The 27403-nt window shown below is 45.1% G+C and overlaps 1 protein-coding gene across 10 annotated transcripts in view; it reads left to right on the top strand.

The window, feature by feature from the left end:
- Nucleotides 1-27403, top strand: part of HECTD4 (HECT domain E3 ubiquitin protein ligase 4) — a 197348-nt gene that overhangs the window by 154473 nt on the left and 15472 nt on the right. For 8 of the 10 annotated variants that reach the window (XM_012537331.3, XM_033408587.2, XM_033408588.2 and 5 more), the window contains 12 exons: nucleotides 179-315; nucleotides 1905-2065; nucleotides 12369-12550; nucleotides 13782-13987; nucleotides 14274-14404; nucleotides 14696-14901; nucleotides 16517-16696; nucleotides 19018-20324; nucleotides 21334-21541; nucleotides 25205-25428; nucleotides 25517-25668; nucleotides 27032-27138. In XM_012537331.3, coding sequence (XP_012392785.2) covers nucleotides 179-315; nucleotides 1905-2065; nucleotides 12369-12550; nucleotides 13782-13987; nucleotides 14274-14404; nucleotides 14696-14901; nucleotides 16517-16696; nucleotides 19018-20324; nucleotides 21334-21541; nucleotides 25205-25428; nucleotides 25517-25668; nucleotides 27032-27138 — 3201 coding nt within the window. The remainder of the gene's footprint in view (nucleotides 1-178; nucleotides 316-1904; nucleotides 2066-12368; nucleotides 12551-13781; nucleotides 13988-14273; nucleotides 14405-14695; nucleotides 14902-16516; nucleotides 16697-19017; nucleotides 20325-21333; nucleotides 21542-25204; nucleotides 25429-25516; nucleotides 25669-27031; nucleotides 27139-27403) is intronic. The other 2 variants (XM_033408586.2, XM_033408589.2) reach the window with 2 other exon arrangements.

Raw genomic sequence — 27403 nt, 5'->3', positions numbered from 1 at the left:
CGAGTTCTTACAATACTTTGTTTTATTATCTTCCAGACTGAGCCGTGTTCCTTTTGGGTTATGGCTAAACTGAGGGTATTGGTAAATGCCGTAGAGTTATTTTAGACCCTAAAATATAGAGTCCCAAAATAATAATGGTACTTGCTGCTGAAAAAACTTTTCCCTCTACCCTCCTCAGGTCTCACAGTAGTAACCCGCTCTCCAGACAGCAATAACGTAGCCAGCAGTACTGTTGGAACTGCCCTGCCAAAATTTGCCATCCGAGGGATGCTGAAAACCTTTGGGCTTCATGGAGTTGTCTTAGATGTTGATTCAGTGAGTGAACAGCCTTTTATATACACTGAGACTTTCATGCCCAGACTCCAAATACCTTAAAAAGTGATTATACAGATAGATTATTCTTCAAATTAGGGATAAAGAAACCAGGCTGAGTGCTGTCATGCCAGATGACTTGCCTGAGATTTTCTCATGGGCCCAGATCAGCGCTGATTGTAGAACGTAAGCTCTTAACTCTCAGTGCTGTCAGCGCCTTCAGACCATGCTGCTGCTGCCGTTTTTTTCCATCAACCATGTTCAGGCTGCCCCTACCTTATATCTACCAAGTTCCAAGGTAAAATTCTCCTGTTGGCCTTGATGAATGGATGATCTGTCATTGTCATGATTGTCATACAGACTCAAAGAAATAGTTTTGTGATTTTGATCATGTCATCTCACTGGTTCTCGCAGCCTCAGTTTCCCTGTCTGTAAAATGAGTGTATTAAACTAGATCAGTTGTTTTCTTCTCAGCTTTGCAGAGCCCTCTCATGGGGCTCAGCAAGGTTTACGGTGGGGTGGGGTGGCAGGGGGGAAAGAATAGAAGAGAGTAAGGGCCAAGCCGAAGCTTTCTTTTGAAAACGGAGGCCTTGAAGGCTGTGACTACATAATCCTTAGGTTACATGCACATGCTTGCATTTCTGTTTCCCATGCAGGAAAAACTGATGAAATAATACACAGATCAAGCCTAAGAGTCTCAGATATAGAAGTATCTATCACCACATAGATAAGCTTTGGTATCTGTCTGTCTACGGATACAGATAATGTTAGGTATCACTAATGCTTTGAAATTGAAAATTTTACATCTTCAACTGACTCCATTTTACCAGAGTATAATTTAAATCATTACATTTTTAAGAGAGGCTGTTGGCTGGTGATTTACTAAGGTGAACTTTCAAGTAGAAAATTCCATTAGTAATACTGTTAATCTCCCACTGCCTTCTGAGACAAGCTCTGATTCTGGTTATCAGAAAGTACATAACTGACAGTATTTTTCAGCAATGGAAATGTGTGAAAGGAAAATTAGAAAAATAGACATTTTGTTAAAGTAATAATTCTGTTATGTCTCAAGTGGTTTGATTCCCTTTGTTTCAATAGTAGTCCCTAAATAAAGATTACATTGTTATTTGAATCCAGAATACGTATTCATGAGCTTACATTTTTATTTTCCTAGCAATAAAATAGAGCGATCAGACAGATTTCCTGCTTTTACAAAATTACTAACATAAAAACAATGAACATAAATTTTACCTGGCAACAATGCATGTTGAACTGTTACTTGAAATATACCACTCTTCTCTTTAAATTTCTAACTCATGATTACATTGAAGTTCTTTAATTTATTGTACCAATTAAAATTTTCCAGCTGGTATGAAAAAACTAAATACACTATCCAGATATCTTTGAACTTTTAGCCTCAATCAGTGACATGAAACTAGTATTTACTGCTATAAAAGTTTGGTCTTATATGTATACATATGTATTTTAAAACTTGGGGAAAAAAGTCAGTGCTCAAAAAACAAATAAATAAAAACAAATAAATTAAAAAAAATAATAAAAAACCAAATAGACATTTCCTTTTTCTATTGTAGGTAAATGAATTGGTGCAGGTAGAAACGTACCTCCGAAGCGAAGGTGTGCTGGTCCGATACTGGTATCCTATTGATATGTTGGAAAGGCCCCCAGCAGGCTACCGAAGGACTGCCACCAATGGGCTGGTCACCCTGGACAATACCAACCTTCAAATTCACAGGTAAGGGAATGCCCTGGCAGTCCAGTGGTTAGGACTCCGAGTTCTCGCTGCCGAGGGCCTGGGTTCAGTCCCTGGTTGGGGAACTAAAATCCCACAGGCCACGTGGCATGGCCAGAAATTTTCAATAAATAAATAAAAAATAAATTCACAGGTAAAATTGAGCCCTTCTTTCTAGTGGGTCACAGAAATCCACTTACTCTGTTTTATCACATGTGCCATTCATTGTTGACAAAGAAGGCTTTTCTTTCAAAGCTAAGAGAGAGACAGAGGCAGCTAGTAAAGATAACAGCGAATTGCAAGAGTTAGGAAGAACAGTTGCAGCATCCAGTATCACCTGGCCTATGCCATGGATACTCTGCTGTAAGTTGGGGGTGTTGAGGGGTGTCTGGAGATTTGAAGAACGTGGAAAAGTTCTAAAGTGTAAACCGAGTCAAGACACAGCTAAGAGGAGTCCAGGCACTGTGTGAGCAGCCAGCTCATTTCTGTTAAACTAACAAGGTATTCCTTGAGTGCTCCTTTGTGCCCAGCACTTGGCGGGGGTCTGAGGAGACCTGTGCCTGCCGTCTGTGGGTTAAATCCTAAAGATCTGGCAAAATTCCCTCACATGCACCTGCAAATTCCTTCTTTCAGTCATAAAAATTCTTGCAACAATTCAGAAGAAAATATAATGATAAATGGAGCTCTCTGATAAAACTTCCCATAAACTATTTTTCATACTGTTCATCCAATAGCATTGTAACTTCTCATTATATTGTCAATTTTGAAGCAACTTGAGTGTATCTCCAGCTTAGACCTCTCCCTGGAACACCAGATGGACGTATCCAACTGCCTCCTTGCCATCTCCACTCAGATGTTTCACCGCCCCATTTGGGTGGTCTTAAGTTCAACTTGACAATCAAATTCACAAGACCCAAACAGGCGATACTTGGCACTAGCTTCACCTAGAAAGATCCAGGATGGGAAGTGTGGCGTGCCACAGGGAAGTGTCGTGCATACATTTCAGCAGGAGTCATAGTCATCCACACAGAAGTTCAAAGGCTATTCTTTGACCCCGCCCACCTACCCAGTGACAACCCAGGTGTGAGGGATAGACTTAACGTCGCTGTGTTCACGTGATGGCTGAGAGCCCCACGTCCCAAATAGAAGCCGGTATCTTTTGTAACAACTCCACAGGCATAGCTTCTAGGGATTTCTGCAAGAGGCAGGCCCAGTTAGTAAGAGTCACCATTTTCTGGAAAGCCCGAAACTGTAGCTTCCCACCAAGAGCACTCTTTTTTCAGTCCTCCCAGTGCAGCTTGCCAGTTGGGGGTGGTTTTGACCATAAGCGACATGCCTGGTAATATTGCTGATATTCAGGAGTTCCCTGGTGGCCTAGTGGTTGGGATTCCCGGCTTTCACTGCCATGGCCCAGGTTCAGTCCCTGGTCAGGGAATTGAGATCCCGTAAGCCGCACAGTGCGGCCAAAAAATACATATACACACGCACACACACACACACACACACATACATACATACATACATACATACATACATACATACATACATACATACATATATGGCTAATACTACTTTTGTCAGGTTTTTAGAACTGAGCTGAAAACAAGTTAACCGAAGTCAGCTCTTACATGGACAAGGCTAATCTAATAGGTGCCTAAAATGTCGCATGTGAGGTGGAATTCAGGCCTTCTTCTCCACCGGTCTTTCCACGTCTGTGAGGGGTGCCCAAGTCACCCTTTGTCCTCACTGCCTCACGTAACCAATCGGCAGGTCCCATTGACTCTTCCTCCAAACTACATCCCAGACTGCTTCTCTCCATCTCCGCCTCCACCACACTGGTCTAGGCTTCAGCTCTCCCTTCTCTCCACAACAGCCAAGTGATCTTTTAGAAACACAGATCAGATCATTCATCTCTCTCCTCTAATTCAAACGTTCCTATGGCATTCCACTTCCCATGGAGTAGAATTCAAACCCTTAACCTGGCTCGCCAAACCCTCCCCGAGCCTCAGAGTCTATCTGCTTCTCCCAGTGTACTCTCCTTCCGCAGTTTCTCTCACACACCAAGCTTGTTTCCTCCTCAGTGTCTCTGTATATGCTGTTCCCTCTGCCTGCAATGCTTTGCCCAGAACTTTGCATGGCTGTCTCATTCTTTTTTATTTTAAATTATATTTTATTTATTTTTTATATAGTAGGTTCTTATTAGTCATCCATTTTATACACGTCAGTGTATGCATCTCAATCCCAATCGCCCAATTCATCACGCCACCACCACCACCCCCCAACTGCTTTCCCCGCTTGGTGTCCATACGTTTGTTCTCTACATCTTTGTCTCAATTTCTGCCCTGCAAACTGGTTCATCTGTACCATTTTTCTAGGTTCCACATATATGCGTTAATATGCGATATTTGTTTTTCTCTTTCTGACTTACTGCACTCTTTTTGACAGTCTCTAGATTCATCCACGTCTCTACAAATGACCCAATTTCGTTCCTTTTTATGGCTGAATAATATTCCATTGTATATATGTACCACAACTGCTTTATCCATTCATCTGTCGGTGGGTATTTAGGTTACTTCCATGACCTGGCTATTGTAAATAGTGTGGCAGTGAACATTGGGGTGCATGTGTCTTTTTGAATGATGGTTTTCTCTGGGTATATGCCCAGTAGTGGGATTGCTAGGTCATATGGTAATTCTATTTTTAGTTTTTTAAGGAACCTCCATACTGTTCTCCATAGTGGCCGTATCAATTTACATTCCCACCAACAGTGCAAGAGGGTTCCATTTTCTCCACACCCTCTCCAGCATTTGTTGTTTGTAGATTTTCTGATGATGCCCATTCTAACTGGTGTGAGGTGATACCTCATTGTAGTTTTGATTTGCATTTCTCTAATAATTAGTGATGTTGAGCAGCTTTTCATGTGCTTCTTGGCCATCTGTATGTCCTCTTTGGAGAAATGTCTATTTAGGTCTTCTGCCCATTTTTTGATTGGGTTGTTTGTTTTTTTAATATTGAGCTGCATGAGCTGTTTATATATTTTGGAGATTAATCCTTTGTCAGTTGCTTCATTTGCAAATATTTTGTCCCATTCTGAGGGTTGTCTTTTCATCTTGTTTGTGGTTTCCTTTGCTTTGCAAAAGCTTTTAAGTTTCATTAGATCCCATTTGTTTATTTTTGTTTTTATTTCCATTACTCTAGGAAGTGGGCCAAAAAAGATCTTGCTGTGATTTATGTCAACGAGTGTTTTTCATGTGTTTTCCTCTGAGAGTTTTATGTGTCCGGTCTTACATTTAGGTGTCTAATCCATTTTGAGTTTATTTTTGTGTATGGTGTTAGGGAGTGTTCTAATTTCATTCTTTTACATGTAGCTGTCCAGTTTTCCCAGCACCACTTATGGAAGAGACTGTCTTTTCTCCATTGTATATCCTTGCCTCCTTTGTCATAGATTAGTTGACCATAGGTGTGTGGGTTTATCTCTGGGCTTTCTATCCTGTTCCAGTGATCCATATTTCTGTTTTTGTGTCAGTACCATATTGTCTTGATTACTGTAGCTTTGTAGTATAGTCTGAAGTCAGGGAGTCTGATTCCTCCAGCTCCTTTTTTTTTCCCTCAAGACTGTAGGTGTCTTTGCCAATAGCTTTGGCTATTCAGGGTCTTTTGTGTCTCCATACAAACTTTAAGATTTTGTGTTCTAGTTCTGTGAAAAATGCCATTGGTAGTTTGATAGGGATTGCATTGAATCTGTAGATTGCTTTGGGTAATCTACACAGTGTTGATTTTTTTTCACAGTGTTGATTCTTCCAATCCAAGAACATGGTATATCTCTCCATCCGTTGGTATCATCTTTAATTTCGTTCAACAGTGTCTTATAGTTTTCTGCATACAGGTCTTTTGTCTCCCTAGGTAGGTTTATTCCTAGGTATTTTATTCTTTTTGTTGCAATGGTAAATGTGAGTGTTTCCTTAATTTCTCTTTCAGATTTTTCATCATTAGTGTATAGGAATGCATGAGATTTCTGTGCATTAATTTTATATCCTGCAACTTTATCAGATTCATTGATTAGCTCTAGTAGTTTTCTGGTGGCATCTTTAGGATTCTCTATGTATAGTATCATGTCATCTGCAAACAGTGACAGTTTTACTTCTTCTTTTCCAATTTGGATTCCTTTTATTTCTTTTTCTTCTCTGATTGCCGTGGCTAGGACTTCCAAAACTATGTTGAATAATAGTGGCGGGGGTGGACATCCTTGTCTCGTTCCTGATCTTAGAGGAAATGGTTTCAGTTTTTCACCATTGAGAATGATGTTTGCTGTGGATTTGTCATATATGGACTTTATTATGTTGAGGTAGGTTCCCTCTATGCCCACTTTCTGGAGAGTTTTTGTCATAAATGGGTGTTGAATTTTGTCAAAAGCTTTTTCTGCATCTATTGAGATGATCATATGGTTTTTCTCCTTCAATTTGTTAATATGGTGTATCACATTGATTAATTTGCATATATTGAAGAATCCTTGTTTCCCTGGGATAAATCCCACTTGATCATGGTGCATGATCCTTTTAATGTGTTGTTGCATTCTGTTTGCTAGTATTTTGTTGAGGATTTTTGCATCTATATTCATCAGTGATATTGGTCTGTAATTTTCATTTTTTGTATTATCTTTGTCTGGTTTTGGTATCAGGGTGATGGTGGCCTCATAGAATGAGTTTGGGAGTGTTCCTTCCTCTGCAATTTTTTGGAAGAGTTTGAGAAGGATGGGTGTTATCTCTTCTCTAAATGTTTGATAGAATTCACCTGTGAAGCCATCTGGTCCTGGACTTCTGTTTGTTGGAAGATTTTTAATCACAGTTTCAATTTCATTATTTGTGATTGGTCTGTTTATATTTTCTATTTTTTCCTGGTTCAGTCTTGGAAGGTTATACCTTTCTAAGAATTTGTCCATGTCTTCCAGTTTGTCCCTTTTATTGCCATAGAGTTGCTTGTAGTAGTCTCTTAGGATGCTTTGTATTTCTCCGGTGTCTGTTGTAACTTCTCCTTTTTCATTTCTAATTTTATTGATTTCAGTCCTCTCCCTCTTTTTACTTGATGAGTCTGGCTAATGGTTTATCAATTTTGTTTATGTTCTCAAAGAACCAGCTTTTAGTTTTATTGATCTTTGCTATTGTTTTCTTTGTTTCTATTTCATTTATTTCTGCTCTGATCTTTATGATTTCTTTCCTTCTGCTAACTTTGGGTTTTGTTTGTTCTTCTTTCTCTAGTTCCTTTGTAAGTTTAGATTGTTTATTTGAGATTTTTCTTGTTTCTTGAGGTAGGCTTGTATAGCTATAAACTTCCCTCTTAGAGCTGCTTTTGCTGCATCCCATAGTTTTTGGATCGTCGTGTTTTCATTGTCATTTGTCTCTAGATATTTTTTGATTTCCTCTTTGATTTTTTTTTTTTTTTTTTGCGGTACATGGGCCTCTCACTGTTGTGGCCTCTCCCGTTGCGGAGCACAGGCTCCGGACACGCAGGCTCAGCAGCCATGACTCACGGGCCCAGCTGCTCCGCGGCATGTGGGATCTTCCCGGACTGGGGCACAAACCCATGTCCCCTGCATCAGCAGGCGGACTCTCAACCACTGCGCCACCAGGGAAGCCCCTCCTCTTTGATTTCTTCAGTGATCTCTTGTTATTTAGTAACGTATTTTTTAGCCTCCATGTGTTTGTGTTTTTTATGTTTTTTCCCCTGTAATTGATTTCTAATCTCATAGCGTTGTGGTCAGAAAAGAGGCTTGGTATGATTTAATTTTCTTAAATTCACTGAGGCTTGATTTGTGACCCAAGATGTGATCTATCCTGGAGAATGTTCCGTGAGCACTTGAGAAGAATGTGTAATCTGCTGTTTTTGGATGGAATGTCCTATAAATATCAATTAGATCTATCTGGTCTATTGTGTCATTTAAAGCTTGTGTTTCCTTATTAATTTTCTGTTTGGATGATCTGTCCGTTTGTGTAAATGAGGTGTTAAAGTCCCCCACTATTACTGTGTTACTGTCGATTTCCTCTTTTATAGCTGTTAGCAGTTGCCTTATGTATTGAGATGCTCCTGTGTTGGGTGCATATATATTTATAATTGTTATATCTTCTTCTTGGATTGATCCCTTGATCATTATGTAGTGTCCTTTTTTGTCTCTTGTAACATTCTTTATTTTAAAGTCTATTTTATCTGATATGAGTATTGCTACTCCAGCTTTCTTTTGGTTTCCATTTGCATGGAATATCTTTTTCCATCCCCTCACTTTCAGTCTGAATGTGTCCCTAGGTCTGAAGTGGGTCTCTTGTAGACAGCATATATATGGGTCTTGTTTTTGTATCCATTCAGCAAGCCTATGTCTTTTGGTTGGAGCATTTAATCCATTCACATTTAAGGTAATATCGATGTGTATGTTCCTATTACCATTTTCTTAATTGTTTTGGGTTTGTTTTTGTAGGTCCTTTTCTGCTGTTGTGTTTCCCACTTAGAGAAGTTCCTTTAGCATTTGTTGTAGAGCTGGTTTGGTGGTGCTGTATTCTCTTAGCTTTTGCTCTGTAAAGCTTTTGATTTCTCCATCGAATCTGAATGATATCCTTGCCAGGTAGAGTAATCTTGGTTGTAGGTTCTTCCCTTTCATCACTTTAAGTATATCATGCCACTCCCTTCTGGCTTGTAGAGTTTCTGCTGAGAAACTCTGTTAACCTTATGTGAGTTCCCTTGTATGTTATTTATTGCTTTTCCCTTGCTGCTTTCAATAATTTTTCTTTGTCTTTAATTTTTGCCAGTTTGATTACTATGTGTCTCAGCATGTTTCTCCTTGGGTTTATCCTGTATGGGATTCTCTGCGCTTCCTGGACTTGGGTGGCTATTTCCTTTCCCATGTTAGGGAAGTTTTCGACTATAATCTCTTCAAATATTTTCTTGGGTCCTTTCTCTCTCTCTTCTCCTTCTGGGACCCCTATAATGCGAATGTTGTTGTGTTTAATGTTGTCCCAGAGGTCTCTTAGGCTGTCTTCATTTCTTTTCATTCTTTTTTCTTTATTCTGTTCTGCAGCAGTGAATTCCACCATTCTGTCTTCCAGGTCACTTATCCGTTCTTCTGCCTCAGTTATTCTGTTGTTGATTCCTTCTAGTGTAGTTTTCATTTCAGTTATTGTATTGTTCATCTCTGTTTGTTCTTTCATTCTTCTAGGACTTTGTTAAACATTTCTTGCATCTTCTCGATCTTTGCCTCCTTTCTTTTTCCAAGGTCCTGGATCATCTTCACTATCATTATTCTGAAGGTTGCCTGTCTCCACTTCATTTAGTTGTTTTTCTGGGGTTTTATCTTCTTCCTTCATCTGGTACATAGCCCTCTGCCTTTTCATTTTGTCTGTCTTTCTGTGAATGTGGTTTTTGTTCCACAGGCTGCAGGATTGTAGTTCTTCTTGCTTCTGCTGTCTGCCCTCTGGTGGATCGGCTGTCTCATTCTTGTCATTCAGATCGCAATGAATATGTCACCTTTCCAAAAAAGCCTTGCCTCACCCTGTAAAGTAAGCCCACAGGAGCACATTGTCATAACACTGTATTTTATCAATACTTCCCTTCCAGAACCTGATATTTTTGCTTTTTTTTTTTTTTTAATTTGTTTATTGTGTGTCTCCTCCCTCTAGAACATAAGCTTCCTAAAAGCAGATACCTTGTCTGATTCTTTGCTAGCGCTCCCAGTGCTTAATCTGGGCCCTGGCTCACACTGTAGACTCCACATATTTGTTGAAAAGGATCCCCAAACATATATGCTTGAATATCAATATGGTACTCTTAAAGTTTTTAAAACTTCTTTAATAAGATTTTCAGTCATATTTTTGGCAAATTTCTGTGGTAGATGAAACCTATTGACTGTTGACTAGCAACTTAGAGAAAAGGCAAGAAAGTGCTTCGCAAGGTTACAATCAGGCTGCAGATGTAGGACATTTACAGTCAGTATTAATGTGGTGATCTCGGTATTGGGAGAAATATGAAATATGCCATAGATTTGTTTGATGAATACAATGATGGAATTTCTGGTCATAGTACGGGTTTTCATCAGAGGTGTACTCTGCCTAAAGTGCTCACGTGGGTTTGACAGAGGACTTTAGAGAATGAAGAGTCAGGGGGGCTCCTCAGCAGAGACTTCAGGGACGTTAACAGTCTGCAGAGTCGACCAAAAATAATCTCACTCCAGCTTCATCCTGGCAACTTGAGGCTTTGCAATCTGAGGAGAGAGCTGGGGGGAGTCTGTAGGGCTTTCAGCTTTCATAGTCAGACCTCATCTGTTTTGCTGCCCTGGTCCTCATGAGCTGTGCTAGTACTGTCAACAGACAAATTTCTGAGGAGGGAAGAAGCAGGTGGAGTTGGTTTGTTTTAAATTCTGGCGCAAGAATATTACAAACTGGTGGAGCCGAGAAAGAAACCACCTAACATGCACCATCTTAGCTGGTTTCTTTTTTGTCTTCACTTTATATGATGGACCAGCATTACCTTTAATTTGGGTCAGTAGGTAATATCAAGTGACCCCTGTTGGCTCGGAGTGGGTTTAGACCTAGACTTTATAGACACAAAAGGGCTACTTCTTTTTTTTTTTTAACTTATTTTTTATTGAAGTAGAGTTGAATTACAATGTTAACTACTGCTGTACGTCAAAGTGACTCAGTTATTTTTATATATATATATATATATATATATATATATATATAAAACTTTCTTTTTCATATTCTCTCTTCCATTATGGTTTATCACAGGAAATTGAATATAGTTCCCTGTGCTATACAGTAGAGCCTTGTTGTTTATCCATCCTATATATACCAGTTTGCATCTGCTAATCCCAAACTCCCAATCCATCCCTCCCCCAACCCCCTCCCCCTTGGCAACCATCAGTCTATTCTCTATGTCCATGATTCTGTTTCTGTTTCATAGATAGGTTCATTTGTGTCATATTTTAGGTTCCACATATAAGTGATATCATATGGTATTTGTCTTTCTCTTTCTGACTTCACTTAGTATGATAATCTCTAGTTGCATTCATGTTGCTGCAAATGGCATTATTTCATTCTTTCTTACTGCTGAGTAATATTCCATTGTATATATGTACCACATCTTCTTTATCTGTTCATCTGTCAGTGGCCATTTAGGTTGTTTCCATGTCTTGGCTATTGTGAAGTGCTGCTTTGAACAGAGGGGTGCATGTATCTTTTTGAATTATAGTTTTGTCTGGATATATGCCCAGGAGTGGAATTGCTAGATCATATGGTAACTCTACTTTTAGTTTTCTGAGGAACCTCCACTGCTGTTTTCCACAGTGGCTGCACCAATTTACATTCCAAAAGGGCTACTTCTAACTTGCCTTCTTGATTAAGTGCTTACTACCAGCAGAATTTTTAACTATGGTGATAAGCTAATAAAATACAGGGAGCCTCCCCTATGCTTAGTATTAGCTAGATTAGATTCTTTACCAAGAGATGCATTTCTAAATGAGACCTGCTTAGTCACTAATGAGCTATTATTCAAGGTGAATGCCAATCACTTCATAAATTCATCACATAAAAAAAAATGCCCACACTGAAATTTTTATAATAGCTTTACAGAGATACAATTCACGTACCGTGTAATTTACCCATTTAAAGTATACAGGCCAACAATTTTTAGTATATTCACAAAATTCTGTAACCATCATCACTCTCAGTTTTAGAGCATTTTCATCACCCCAAGAAGAAACCCCACACCCATTAGTAGTCAGTTCCCCTTCTCCTGTCCCCTAGCTCAACCCCGCCAATCTAATTTCTGTTTCTATGGATTTGCTTAATTCTGGACACTCTATATAAATGGATTCATAATATGTGAGCTTTTGTGTCTGGCTCCTTTCACTTAGCACAGGGCTGTCCAGGTTCATCCATGTCGTAGCACGTGTCACTGCTTCATCCCTTTTTATTTGTGAATAACATTCCATTGTATGGATTTACCGTGCCTCAGTTGTTGGACATTTGGGCTGTTTCCACTTTTTGGCTACTATATGTATGCTACTGTGAACACACGTATATGTGAGTCTTTATGTGAACATATATTTTCATTTCTTTTTCCACAGTGGTTTTTGAGTTGGGAAAAATCAAACATAACTAAATGTGGCTTTTTGTTTAAAACACAAGTGTCTAACTTGGAGCACAGAGCATGAGGCCAGAGAAGCCTGAGATGTGGTCCTTCCCCTTCAGCGGCCCGTGGCCCAGCCCAGTGTGGAGGCTGGAGCGTCAGAGCTCAGTGCCTGTCCCCTGCCCTTCCCTTGCAGGGAGCTGCTGCGCTGCGAGGCCGCACTGGCCAGGCTGTACTGCCGCATGGCCCTGCTCAACATCTTCGCCCCCAAGCTGCCTCACCTGTTTACCCGCCTCTTCCACATCCCTGCCATCCGGGACATTACCCTGGAGCACCTGCAGCTGCTGTCCAATCAGCTCCTCGCTCCTCCCCTCCCAGGTAAACCTCGGCTTTGCTGCTCTCACTGCAGAAATTAGGCCCAGGATGGAATAGCCCTGAGGGTGAGCTGGGCGCCAAGCAGGAGCTGTGCTTAGTGTCCTTGTTCTCCACATGAGCAGGGGGAGGAGTCCCAGCACAGGACCTTTAGACTTAGTGTAGATAAACTGCACGAAAGATTGCAGCTGTCTTTGCAGTGCTTTCTCACTCTTTGAAAAATCTAAGTGTATTAGATGACATATTTAGTCATTAACCTATTAAGCATTCATTAAGCAAACTAATCGTGGATCAAGGAAAATGAAGTCTTATTTATGAAATCTAGTCATGTACTGTTGTCACAGACATTCTGTTTGACGTGTAAAGACAGGAAAACGTTCCTGCCATCAAACGCCACCAAAGAGACCTAATTGATTCATCGTGACCTCAAGCGGAGCTGTTTTAATGGGCCAGCCTGTGTGCATCTGCTCAACGTGGGGCCCTTGGAGTGTGGGCTGATGCTGTGTGTTCGCTCCCTTGGTGAATACTAAGTGATGACTCTGCCCTCAACCCAGTTGAAGACTGAAGGGCCCCTTCTGTCTTCCTCTGGCACCTTGGCCTCCAGCCTGCTTCCCTTGACCTCCTAGCTACTAAGATGGGAGCAGGAGTGAGAGGGCAGGTGGCATTCTAAGCATAAAGGACATCTCTCACAGCCATGGGGTCCCAGCCAGTGCCTGTGTGAACTACGTCTCCACAGGCCACTTAAGCACGTGGGGTCCAGTGGCCCACCCCAAGAAATTAGAGGCTCCAAAACAGGCCTGAAAAGCTTTAACGTGCTTGTGGAAGAAGCTTTGCCACAGTGACTAACACTTGCTTTATAAACTCCACTCTGAGCTACTCCAGTGGTTCCTTGGTGAAACTCCAGGTTGGCCAGGGCAGCCGATAGGTCAGGCTCTGGGAACCCCTGAATCCAAGCAGCTCCACTTCTACCTGCTTAGTAGACCTGGGCTTCAACTCAGGTTTTTATTTTAGGCAACAGTTTTGTAGCTTAAAAGAAAGCAAAAAGTTAAAGGCCGCCGAACTCCTGAATCCCCCACCCCCTGCAATATCTGACTGGTAACGTCTATTATCCAAGACGTATGTCCAAGCGAACCCATCCTGGTTTTCTGGACAGGATGCTCCTGGCTCGTTACTCAGGATCTCACAGCCCGTGGCTGCTGCTGTTCTTGTTGACTTGTGTTTTCTTTCCTGTCCCCAGACGGCACCATCAGCTCCAGCTCCATCCTCCTGGCACAGTCCCTGCAGCACTGCATCCATTCCCAGAACTGCTCGGCCACGGACCTCTTCTACCAGGGCAGCTCCCAGACAGTGAGAGAGTGGCTCAACGTGGCCATCACTCGGACCCTGCACCAGGGTGAGGAAAGCCTGTTGGAGCTGACGAAACAGATCTGCTCTTTCCTGCAGGTAAAAGTCCAAAGTTCTGATGTCCCTAAATTGGGGTTACAGGTTTCAATTGGAAATCTTATTGGCTGGCTGAAAATGACACTTTCTTCCCCAAACCCCACTAGTCTGCTTTTCTTCGCAGCTCCCCTCCCCTGTCCCATCCATGGTGTCCTTCCTCCCAGAGGGCTTTTTTGTCCTCCTGATCCTGTTACAGTGTATGCATTGGCTCTCCTTTGCCTGGGAGCTGGGAAAAGGAAATGCTCTCTTGTGTTTAACCCGTGGCTTTCTCTGTTAAATGTCTCTGCAGACGGCACCAGAGCAGTTCCCCTCCGAAGAGTTTCCAATTTCCGAGTCCAAGGTCAACATGGACGTCAATTTCCCCGGGGCGGCTTTTGTCGTAGTATCTTGCAAAGAAAGTCAGTCTGGATTCCGCAAAGAGTAAGTTGCCCGTACTGTAGAAGATGGTGATGGGGAGAGAAAAGTAAGACAGATTCTGGTGCAATTTACAGAAGAAAAAAACTCATTGCTTTTATTCTTTAATGCATAGTGTACTTGAACATGATTTACAGTTCTTCCCTAATTTCCATGTTTTGGAAATTAGTCTATATAAAGAATGACCTTCTAAATGTGATGGAGGTGACTTACGTGTGCCCAGTTCTCACCACCCCCTCACAACAAAGTGTTTGTTGACATGGTTGGACTCTACTCACACGCATTCCTCCTCCTCAGCTCCTCTCTGTACAAGGCGCCGTGGGCGCGGGTGCTTGTGTACGGGCTGGGCCACAAAGTGAAGCGAAATGGCCAGCTAAACCTCATCGAGGCCATCTGTTACCCGCGGGACGCATCTCCGGCCAACACGGGGCTCACGCCGCCTCCCACCACCAACCAGTACCCTTCTGTGATCCTCTCCACAGACAAAGTCCACATCAAACTGGGTAAGTCTCTGAATTAGCTCCCGGTAATAAGAACAGCTTTGAAGTCATTCTCTGCTTTCCTTCTTTGTGAAAATTGAAAGGATTTTCTACCGTCCTGTGTTCCCGTTTCCTATGGGTAAAGAAAAGGACTGCTTGGGGCAGTGTATTTCAGAGACAGTGGATTAAAAGTTCTCCCTTTCCTGCCAGGGGAAGACCTGGCAGATGCTGCCCAGACTACAGTGGGGATTTCCTTTTCTTTCACAAGCGTGTGCTGTTCAGAATGATCTAAATAGAGCAGTCCCATCATTTAGCTGTAATAATCCTGGCTGCCCTTCAAGTTCTCATTAAAACTGAATTCTCTCAGGTATAATGTGGCTCCCTGGGGCACGGGCCTCAGTGATCATCTGCTCCCCATGTCAATGTTGAACAAAGCCTGGTGGTGGCCAGGCTGGGAAGCCCAAGTGGTCTTGTCTCCTTAGCATCCGTTGTTAAGCCTCTGCAGACTTAGATTTAGATGAGGTCTCCATCTCTGTAAATCCTGAAGCTCTCGCTGACTGTCTGCTTTGTAGACTGGGGCCAGCTGACTCTGTTTCTGAGTCAACACACAGAGGAAGGGAAACCTAGTCTCAGACTTGCACTGCACGTCCTGGGCATGTTGGACAGGAGAAGATGGACACATGTTTGCTAGAGACAATTTTAAAGATGTATTTGAACTTTCAGCCAAAATTGGGCCTTGGCTTCTGCACAGCTCCAATCCTGGAGACATTGCATCCTTAGGGAATAAAATGAAAGGACATGTCTTAAGGTATTTGGTCAATGCTAAACAAGTTTATGATCTCTTTTTATTAGGGTCTATTGTTTTCATTGTATTTTGCCTACACTGTTTTTTAAAATTTATGTTAAACACAGAAGATCTCTGTTTTACCTGTCATTCCCCAAATAAACATTCACCCCAAAGTACAGGCCAGTCAACATGGTTCCTCCTGAGCCGGCCAGAGACCCCTGGTACCCCAGCTTATGTCTGACCAGTGCTTGCAGAGGGGGTTGGGGTGCGGTGCAGGGTGTGACAGGGATCAGACCTCAGGGTCTTTCTTCTCTCATCGTAGGCAGCTTCGGTCAGATTCAGGCCATGACAATGACCGAAGGCAGTAAAAGAGAATTCTGGTAGTTCCTGAAGTCTGGGGGCCCCCCTGCTGGTCCACTCTGTAAATCTAAAGTAAGCTGATGCTCCCATGGGATTGCAGCTGCACCAAAGGGCTGGTTATTTCTTTACCAGGCTGGGACCATTCCAGTGAAGCATCTTTTAAAGTCTGACTTCCTATTTCCATGCCAGGTCATCAGGCTGGTTGGTATCTGACTGACAGGGAGATGTTTATCCTTCCCTGTCCCCACTGCTGCCCTTTGTCCCATTCTCACACCAACAGGTGGACTCCTTGGAGGATGTCCTCCACTCCTCCTGCGCCTGCGGCTGACTCCATCTGGAGTGTGGGGAGTGACATTTCCTCTCGCCCCCAGTGCATGAGTGGACAGGCTTTCCGGCCCTGTTTCTCTGCGCACACCTGGCAGGTCTTTATCGCAAGCTTGTTTTGATCGGGTGCTACCAGTTATGAGCTTTCCTTCTGGGCGCTTCTTTTAGGGGTGTCTCCCCCTCCCGGAGCCGTGCTGGTGTTACACTCTCTGCCCCTTGAGTTCCCACTGGCGATGGCCTTCGCAGAGCAGCTGCTGTCCTGGAAGTCGGAGGATGGCGAAGGGAGATCTGAAGATGAGCCTGACACCATCCCGACGTCCGTCCTCCTGCAAGTGGTGGAACTGCTCGGTGAGGCCTCCCTTCCCTCAGGATCAGGCTGGTGGAGCTGGCCGGGTGCCTGGGGAAGGAGCTGGCTGGTGCGCCTGGGGTGACCACAGTGGCCTGGGTGGTGACAGCTCTTGTCAGCTTGTTGTCAGTTGGGCTTGGGGAATTGAGTGGAAAGTGTAGCCTAGACTTCCAAATCCATGATTTGCAGGGTACTTTCATTATTTTGAGGGGTGGCATGTAACTGGGAAAATAAGATTAATTTTATCATACTTTACTTTAAAGCACTAACATATGCCATTATTGTAACTTTGATTCTGTAACATTGTTCACTTTCATACCACCCTTCACCTTCAAACATTATGACCTCACAGCACCTGAAAGGTTACAGAGAGATGGCATTGTAGCAAAACTCATGGAATGGTAAACTTAAAGAGTTGTGAACTTAGCATATAAATTTACCTCAAAATTTTTCTAAATATTGAGTTTTAATTAATGATATATCTGCTTAAGTGGTTAGGGATAAAAATACTGATATCTGCAACTTATTTTGAAATAATCAAAAACTAAGATGAGTCTATGGATGAATAGAGGGATAGATAGATGTGTAATAAAACAAACACAGCTTTGTTACACATGTAATAATGTTAATGGTAGAATCTAGGTGGTGAGCATCCAAATATTGACTGTATAAGGTGTTCAACTTTTTTATATTTTTGTATTTTTTCAAAAATACAAAATGTTGGTGTTGGCGGGAAAAACATTTTGGCAGACTCAGGTGCCCTCAGGGCTCAGGGAGATGATGTAAGTGAGAGGAATTCGAGAGAGAAGTGGACCCACGACCTCCAGGGAACTGGAGGGCACGTGTCCTGTGGGGCAGCCACTGAGCCCTACTACTCATTTGCTGTATAAGAATGTGGCCCTAGTCCTGCCAGATACTGTCACTTTTTATTTCAAGAAAAGCCAGAAATCTAGATATTGATGTGAATTTCCCAGTTTCTAAATGTTGACAACTAATTCACATTCTTTAAAACACATTGGGCAGGGGGTTGGAAGAGGTGAGCAGGGAACCACTGGCTGTGGGAACGAGGTGTATGTGGCCGGTCTCAGCTCTCGGGCCACCATTTGCAATTTTGGTGGAGATTTCTCTCCAAGGCCATCGTCTTCCAAAAATGTCCAATGGCAGAGGAAGGACAACAGAGAAGGAAATAGGAGCACATGAGGGCCTGGCCTTAGACCGCATTGGCCTTTATTCCCTGTCAGTGGCTCCATGAGCACCATGTCCCGTGACAGCCATGAGTTCATTACCAATTAGAATTATCAAAACAGCATCACCCCGAGACCAGTCAGCCTAGTCCCCTCCTTCGTGGGTGCTGGGCCTAATTGGGATTCTCGGTAAGTCAGCCAGACCCGGCCGTTGGGACTCCCTGTCCACAATGTGACTGGGGATAGAAGACACGCATCTGGCACAAAGGGGACCTTGGCACAGATGTGTGGCCCACGGTTATTCTAGACAGTGTTTCCTAGACTTCAGTCATTCTCATGCCACCTTTATGTGATTTCTACCACGTCTACAAGTCATGCCTATCACCATTTATTGATTTGTTTTTATGGCAATGAACTCCTTTCTCCTTTTTTTAAACTTATACTGAATTTTAAAAGGAACTTTATCTTGCTACTTTAAACAGAAAATTCGTATCCCTTGCCATAACTAGAAGATACTTATAAAATTAAAAAGTTAAGCAGTTACTGTTAAGGAATTCTGGCTAACTACTGTTCCCTGTCGAAGGCTCTGGGTCTCTGGGCTATTCTCTATTAAGAATATTCTAGCCCCAGAGTGAGGCTTTCTTGTTGACAAAATCAGGACTGAAAGAGGAGTTTAAAAGGAATCATTTTTCCGTGTGTATTTCTGAGCTATCTGGTAAAATTGGATTGTATGCCCCCAGTAGTGAGCATCCCATGGTTCAGGAAACATTATGCTAATGATTTGTCACCAACCTGCTTAATAAGTTTATGAGAGAGAAAACACTGATTTCAGGGTCAGAGCTGTAGAAGCTGGCTCCATGCGGTCACCTGCCACAGGGGCGTAGGCCACCGGCTCTGGGGCCAGCCTGCCCGGTTCTGCCCTGTGAGATTGTGTGACTGTGTGGCAGCCGTGTGAGTCCTTCAGCTCTTTGAGCCTCCGTTTCTTCATCTGTGAGATGGGGATGAAGGATGTAATGTTTGTTTCACGCGGTCGCTGTGAGGGCTGCCTCCATTAAAGTGCCTTAGAACAGTGCCTGGCACATAGTAAGCTCTGTATAGGTGATTTTTTTTTTTTTTTTTTTTGCTTTCATTCACCTCAGGAAACTTCCTGTGGACCACAGACATGGCGGCCTGCGTGAAAGAGCTGGTTTTCCACCTCCTGGCAGAGCTCCTGCGCACAGTGCACAGCCTGGAGCAGAGGAAGCATCCTGCCGGCCTGTCCTCGTCCATCGCCCTCCAGCTGAACCCCTGCCTGGCCATGCTGATGGCCCTGCAGTCGGAGCTCCACAAGCTGTACGACGAGGAGACGCAGAGCTGGGTCTCGGGCAGCACGTGCGGTGGCTCGGGGACCGTGGCGGCCACCGACCAGGGCAGGTTCTCTACGTATTTCCATGCGCTCATGGAAGGGTGCCTGGCGGTGGCCGAGGTGACCCTGCCTACCAACATGAGTGTCACTGCCAGCGGGGTGACGTCGGCGACCGCCCCAAACCTCAGCGACTCGTCGTCCTCCTCGTCGTCCTCCCCAGGACAGACGCCACAGAGCCCCAGCCTCCTGTCCAAGAGGAAGAAAGTCAAGATGAAGCGGGAAAAGGCCTCCTCCTCCGGGAAGCGCCAGTCCTCGCGCTCAGTAGACTCGGACCCCACCGTGCTGAGCATCGGGGGTGGCAAGCCTGAAGACATGCTGTGGTTCCACCGCGCCCTGACCTTGCTCATCATCCTCCGGCACCTCACCAGGAAGGACCCACAGGGGCTGGGTGTGACGAGCGACGCCATCGCCGACGCCTGCCAGGCCCTGGTGGGTCCCACCGCCCATAGCCGCTTGCTGGTGATCTCTGGGATCCCCACCCACCTGGACGAGGGCATCGTCAGAGGCGCCATCCGCAAGGCCTGCAACGCCCACGGCGGGGTCTTCAAAGACGAGATCTACATCCCCCTGCAGGACGAAGACCCCAAGAAGCCAAAAGACAAGGCCGAGGGCGGTGATGGGAAAACTGAGCCAGAGAAGACCCTTGGCTTCCCCAGCACAGACAGCTTGGAGGTCAGCACGTCCCGCAGCCCGACCCCCGCCATGAGCATCAGCGCGTCTGCGTCCACCAGTCAAGCCTCCATCTGCAGCTCCCAGGGCATCTTGCAGACGGTCAGCGACGTCTCCACGGAACCGCTGCCCTCGGGCCTAGAGCTGCCCATCCCTGCGGGCTTATTGGAGCCCCACGTAGTGTCCAGCCAGGAGAGCCTGGACGTTTCCCTATGCAGCACCAGCAGCCTGGGCAGCCTTGGGAGCCTGGGGGAGCCACTGGACAACGCAGAAACGGCCTCAGTGTCAGACATGGGCTCCATGTACACAGTCACGTCCCTGGACAACCAGCCCCTCACAGCACGCCCCATCAAAGGCTTTGCGGTTGTGGAGGTAAGCACCTCACGCCTTGGCAACCACTTAAATCATGAGCGGTTAGAATCCCCCAGGCCTCTTTAAGCCTTCCAATATTATTTCCAAGGGACTAAGTAATAGGTGACATTGGGGCACTTAGCGGGCTCCCTGAGGCAGCTCTTGGAAACAGCAGTGATCAATCATGTTGATTATCTGTATTTGAGGTCCCGTCTTTTGAGTGTGATAGCAAGTCTGTCAGGAAGTAAATACAGTTCATTGCGGAGTGTGGGAGGGGCTCCAGGGGCTGACCTTTCCTGATGGGTGGGCATCATCGAGTGTTTTCCAACTCAGGCCCCAGTGGCCTCTTTTTGAGTGGCTTTGGGTTGTTTTAACCATTGCCATTGGCAGGAGGGATCCCCACTGAGCAGGGAGAGAACAGACTTGCCATTCTGTTCGGAGTGATTCTGAGTTTCAGATGCTGCGCGTGTTGCCAGATTACATTTCCACTTCAAGATCCCATGTGTTTTCTGGGCCTCCTTGTTTAGAAATCCTGCAACCTGTGTCTTCCTGCCCCCTGTGTAACGGGAGTCGGGTGCAGAGTAAAAACCATCCTCGCCCTTATTAGATATGGAGGGGAAGGCACTAGGAGGAGAACTTGCACCCCCTTGCTCCCCACCCCACGGGCTCTGACAGGAGAGCTCAAAGATCCAGGGGTTGGCTTCCTCCCAGAATCTGTCCACCTTCTCCCTGCGGATTTTCTCGGAGCCAAGCGTGGACTTGAACCCCCGGGGCATCTGCGTAGAGCCACAGACCTGACCGGGGTTTAGCAACAGAGATGTCCAGTTGAGCTGTTCTCCTGCAAGTTACCACTTTCGGCACATACAAGAGACTTTGCCGGGAAGCCCAGCTTGCCCCGGTCAGGCCGTGCTCCCAACACTGAAGACAGTAGAGGGTTTCAGGGACAGACGGGAGGGAAAGAAAGTTCATACAGCTAGCTGAGTGACTGGTCTCTCCACTCAAATCCTTACCCTTTTCCTTGTTCACACAGATCAGATCCCGAGCCAAAATCGAGAAAATCCGAGCGAGTTTATTTAACAATAATGACTTGATTGGTTTGTCAAGTTTGGATGGTGAAGATGAATTGATGGAAATGTCAACGGAAGAGATACTCACTGTGTCTGTAGTAAATCAGAGTTTGTTTGATACGCAGGGGAGCCCAGGGTTAGAAGATTATTTCAATGATAAGTCAATTAAAGGTAGGTTATAGATTTTTTTAAATTAATAGACTTTTTTTTAGAAATTTATAGGAAAAAACCTGAGCAAAAATCATACCCATCTTGGGACTTCCCCGGCAGTCCAGTGGTTAGGACTCAGTGCTTTCACTGCCACAGGCCTGGGTTCGATCCCTGGTCATCAGGGAACTAAGATCCTGCAAGCCACACAGCACGGCCAAAAAAGAAAATCATACCCCTCTCCATGTCCTGTTTTCCCTGTTTTTAACATCTTACCTTAAAGAGGAGCTCTGGGGGTCAAAGATTTAAGAAGTGACTCAGGGAATGTTGGGAAGATGGTTCACTGCTTGGTTAACAGAAGGTGCGTTGTGTACACGATGTGAAGAGAACACTGCTGCTCCCCCAGGAGAGCCGTCAGGGCTCTGAAGGCCAGCGGGCAGGCCCTGCCACAGGCCCCCCACACCAAGCCCTCAGGTGCTCCTGTTTCCTGCCACAGCCTTGAATGTGGGCTTGCATTCAAGTTGCTTTTTTCCTTTTGTCTAGTCAGGCTTCCCCTTGTTTGAGTTCAAGCGTATTTATTTTGTTCTGTCCTCTAGAGCTAGAATGTACCATGTACATTGCTGGTAATCATTTAGTCAATATGCTTGAGGACAGCTAACACCTCGCCCTTTAAAATGAATTCTTGGGGAAGAACTGATTCCGGTTCCTTTTTCACAAAAGTCCCACTTTGTCATTCTGGTGGCTCTTATGCGGGGGGACCCTACCCTGTCTGGCTTCCCCACTTCTTCTGTTCAGCCAGGACCCGAGCTCTATCGAGGCCCCACAGAGCTGGATCTAGCAGATCCTGAGGCCAAGAGCTCACCCCCAGCTTCGCTTCAGAAGCAGCAGCAATTTTTCTCCTTTCTTTTTATAACTGTAGTTCTTTGTGGTGTTGTCTTTATTTTGCATCAGTCTCTCTCAAATTTTTAAATTTATGTTTTTTCTAACTCTTTAATATTGTTTGAAAGTTCATAATAGAGTTGTTGAGTTTGTTCTGTTTTATGTTTTCTGAGGACAGAAATGTAATATTGAGTATGGATTTTGTTGTTGTTTCAAATTATTATCCCCCAGTCATGAAATTTTGAAATACTCCCACAGGGCTGGGACGAGAGTGAGGTAAATGAGGCCACAGAATTTAATGGGGCTCCAAAACAACTCAGTAATCTAGATAAATAATTATTTTAATATAATACTTATGAAAGTCAAAATTAATGCAAAATATCCATGGTGAACAAACTGTTAAAATTTTAAATAAAGACAGGATCAGTATTAATGATTTTTCCTTTTGCATCAGGCTTTAATATGGCTCAGCACAGTACTCTTAATATTTCACTCATCATGTGTTTCTTGTATTAATTTTGATTTTTTTGAAGGACCGCGTTACAATGTGTATCTTGATCTCTGAGTTTTTTGGGACTCTTGTGCGTGAGGGGCTGCCTCTCTCTCCTCGCCCTGGTTTCAGCCCTGTTCCCTTATTAGTGAGTACGGTGCTCACTCGGCTCTCAGCTCCCCACGTGGGGGTGGCTAGTGTACGATCTGTGGGAACCCTGGGGTCTTTTTCTGCCATAATTAATGCTTTGCCAGTCTTTTCATGCTTTAATCCGAATTTAGTTCTAGCTCCTGATTGTATTATGGTCAAACCTTCCACGTAAGATACTCAGTCTTTTGATAACACGTTTGCCATGTTACAGCCACACGCATTTTGCTCAAGACTCTTTAAGTTGTGGTTCTACTGAATCAGCTCTTAGATCTTGACCACGCCTTCCACACACCTGTCTCCTCACCCTCAGCCCAGATGCCCAGGGGACCTTTGTGCTCTGGCTCCTGAAGCCCGGCCTGAGCTGGGTGTGCCTCTGGAGGGCCAGACCGTCAGAGAGAGGGGATGAGGAGGCTGGGCAGGAGGACAGGGTGTGATGAGCAAGTCAGTTCTGCCCGCAGGTGGGGGCCCTTGGCCACGAGGAACATGCAGATGCAGTGGAACATCCTGTTCCACTGGGAACATTCCTGACTGGCCCCTTAGGAAAGGTGAGAGCATCTTCTGGAGTGCTTATTTGGGGACCAAAAAAAACAAGTGTTTTTTTTCTCGTGCTCAGGGACAGTTTTCTTGTATCTGAGAGAACTTTCTTTTCCACCTGCTGGCTGGGCCAGGTTTCAAATGCATCCTCTAATAATAACTATTGAACAACTTGTACTTTGCACTAAAAGTACTTGCAGCCTCTACATCCTCTTGCTCCCTGGGGACTATCCATCACAGACATGTTGAAGTTAAGGGAGGTTCAACCTCCATGATAAAGAGACCCTAGAGTACAGTAACTCAGACCCAGTGGAAGTTCATTTCTTGCACATGTAAGAGTCCAGGGTGAGCCCTGAGGTCTGCCATTCGGGGGCTTGTTATCTCCACGCAGCCAGTGGCGGGGATGAGTGCAGAAGAGAACATGATCTCAGAGAAGCAGCAGTGAGCCGTGGCGTGAAGTGAGATCTTAGTTCCCTGCCCAGGAATTGAACCTGGGTAGCCTGGATGAAAACCAGGAATCCTAGCCGGTGGACCAGCAAGGGCTAGAGGCTAGAAGCAAAGTTCCCCTGGCCCTCACCCCCATTGAAAAATGTGTTTCTCAAGGAGGCGAGAACTGTAAAAACAGGTACAAAGTTTATTATTGGGGACACAGAACAACAACAAGTGGGAGAACACACAGAGAAACAGTTTGTTGAGTTGACAGAAGCAAGGCAGAGATGCACACCGGGAGAGGAAGGGTGTGGGTGTCCTCCCTGATGAGGAGGAGCCCAGTAAAGACGCGGTGAAGTCATGCATTATAGGGCAGTTCTTCCGGGTCTTTGTTTACCTTTGGCCAATTACCTGGTTTCTTTTTCCACACTCTGCCCTGCCCTAGGACCCTCCCCAACAGGCGTGCGCAACTTTTTTCCAAGATAGGTTCCACCCCAGAGGCCTATGGGAGGGCCTTGGCATCACATATTATGGGGTGGTGCCCCTTCCTTTTTGAGCCCCAAGGAGCCTTTCTGTGCATGTGCAATGTCTCCCTTGCCCCAAGGATGGGAAATATATTATGTGACCTCTTGATCTTTACTCAGAACAGGGTTTAGCCCCTCTCTGTCCCGGCCATAACTGTTACCTCAAAGTGTCCACAGGAAACAAAGCCTGGCTATTTACCCTGTTCCTGTTGTTATTTCTATTTCGAAGTGCAAACAGGAGGCTGGTTCTAAATAGCTAACCTGGAGCCCACCTATCTCCTGTCTCAGGAAATGCAAACAGGGGGCTAGTTGCAAGTGTCCAGACTGAAGTCCATCTTTTTCTCGCCCCAAGAAATGTAAACAGGAGGCCACTTGTAAATGCCTAGCCTGGAGCCCATCTGTGTCCTGCCTGAAGCAGACTGGCCCAGGAGGGGTCCACGTCACGGGGCCGCACCTCACGGCACCACACTTCACGGCAGAGAAGGCTGAGCGTGTAACTGAGGTGTGCGTGCAGAAAGGGGACACCAGGTCTCAGCGGACAGCTCATCATCACCACTAACCACCCATTACCCACTTTCAAAAATAAATCATTGATGAAAAGTAAATCAGATGCTGCAGGGCTTATCCTGACATAGCGTGTTCACTGCACGCTCCATTTGCCCTCCCTCCATTCTGTAACAGGTGAGAAGCTGGTGCCCGGGGCCAGAGAGGTGCTGACGGAGATATTTAAGAGCTGCGCCCACTCAGAGCAGATGCTGAGCCTGACACCAGCAAAGCCCATCAAAGTGTCTGACATTTATCTCAGCAAAGAGCAGATCAACTCCCAGACGCCAGGCAACCTCCTCCACCTCTTCTTCACCAATGTTCGGCCCCCCAAAAAGGTGCTGGAGGACCAGCTCACCCAGGTAGCCACCCCATCCCCGCCGCACCCGTGCTGGGCCTTGCGTGCCCCTGGGGCTGAGTCTGAGCCCCCCCTCCTCCGGTGCTCCGCAGATCCTGAGGAAGTACGGCGTGCCAAAACCCAAGTTCGACAAGAGCAAGTACAGCAAGGCGGGGAAGGAACAGCACCCCGGGAAGGTGGTGAGCACCAAGCGGCCCATCACCAAGCCACCCGCCAAGGACAAGGCCGTGCTCAACAGCGTCAGGTGGGTGACCGAGGAGCTCGGAAGGTGGGCTGGGCAGGGGGACGTGGGGCCACCTCCTAGCAGGCTTCCTGGGAGGCTGTCGGCACCTTGGGGGAGCCAGACATCTGGCTCTTCTCTGCTCTGCTGCCGGGGTCCTTTTCGCCCTTGCCTTCGTCAGCTGGAAGAGAACGTTTCATTTTACCCATAAGGATAGTAAAATCTGGACCATGCAGGCTGGAAAGCAGACCAGTCTGAATTAATAAAACATCTAAAATGTACAGAATTGTTTAAAAAGTCTAACTTCTTTTACCCACACAATAATGCACAGTTATTGTAGAAAGACTGTAAAGTGCACCCGTGCATATTGGAAAACACTGAAATACCCCCAACGTAGCAACTGCTTTTAACATTTAAGTGCAGAATGTTTTATTTGTGCATACGTATTATCTTGTTACATTGTAAATGGCTAAACTAGTACAACATTCAAAAGCATATGCACTGAAAAGCCACTCCTCTTCCTCTCCATCCTTAAGCCTCCCAGCTCCTGTCCCTGAGGCTGCAGTGTCACTTTCGTAGCCTTGCAGAACTGTTCTGGGTGTACACGAGCAAGTGTACGCGTACCCAGAGGTCGGGAACTGTACAAAATGCCTGTAGCTTGCTGTTTCTATTTACTCCTGATCTTGGAGATGTCAGCACAAAAAGAACGTCCCCCGTTCCTCTTTTAAAGTAGCTCCATAATATTCCATGTGTGGATATGCACACATACTTAGTAGAATTTTCTTTAGAAACATGTTTATGACGCTCAAGTTGAAATTCAGGTAGTGAAGTACTACGGAGCAGAAGTCTCTAGAGGACTTGTTTAAGTCGTCAGAGAAAAAAGTGTCTTAAAATTTTATTAATTAATTATACATAAACGGGGCTTTTGAGTCAGTACTGTCCCATAGAGCTTTCTGTGACGATGGAAATGTGCATTTCTCTGTCTGTGCTACTCACCACAGTGGCCACTAACCACGTGGCTGCTGAGCACTTGAAGTGCGGCGAGTGCCACCAAGGAACTGGACTTGTAACTTTAATCAATTTAAACTTAAGTAGCTACATCTGGCCAGTGCCTGCTTCTTGGACAGCACAGCTCTGAAGTATGTGGAAAGGAAGTTTGAAAAGTGTCTCTTCGAGATTTTCCACATTTTAAAGCATCAAATTGTCCTCATAATTTGCTCAGGAAACTTTTCTTGGTCAGAACAAAGCTGATCTTGACCCCCGCCCTGTCTGAACCATCAGCTGTAGTTGGGGGAGGGTGAACGAATGCCTGGTGAGGTTCTGCATTCCCCCCACCAGGAGGAGGTGTGGGCGTGAGGAATTCTGATTCTGGTGCTTTGGTCTACAGCAGGACTGCCTTGAGCGAGAAGAAGCCCACCGTGAAGCCGAAGTCACCGGAGAAGAGCAAGCCGGACGAAAAGGACCCAGAAAAGTCACCCACCAAAAAACAAGAAGGTGAACAAGCAACTTGGGCCTGATGCGGGCTTGGGGCTGCTTCCATCCTAGAGATGGCGGCGCAGCCTGGGATCCAGCCTCTTTGCTTTTCCCTGACCGCCTGGCTCCCTCGGGTTTTAGTTTAGGCAGGGCAGCCCTGCCCAAGACACGGAAGACATCCCTGGCCAACTGCGATTATTGCTCCAGGACTCCATCTCTGCTGACCTGAACTGATGGAGGTTAGAATAGCAGCTCCAGAAATACCATACTCCCAAGGGAAGAATAG

The sequence above is a fragment of the Orcinus orca genome, chromosome 15 (genome assembly GCF_937001465.1).
Source record: "Orcinus orca chromosome 15, mOrcOrc1.1, whole genome shotgun sequence".
In the NCBI taxonomy this organism is placed as follows: domain Eukaryota; kingdom Metazoa; phylum Chordata; class Mammalia; order Artiodactyla; family Delphinidae; genus Orcinus; species Orcinus orca.
The sequence above is the reverse complement of the archived record's forward strand: the minus strand, read 5'-3'. Positions and strand labels throughout refer to the sequence as shown.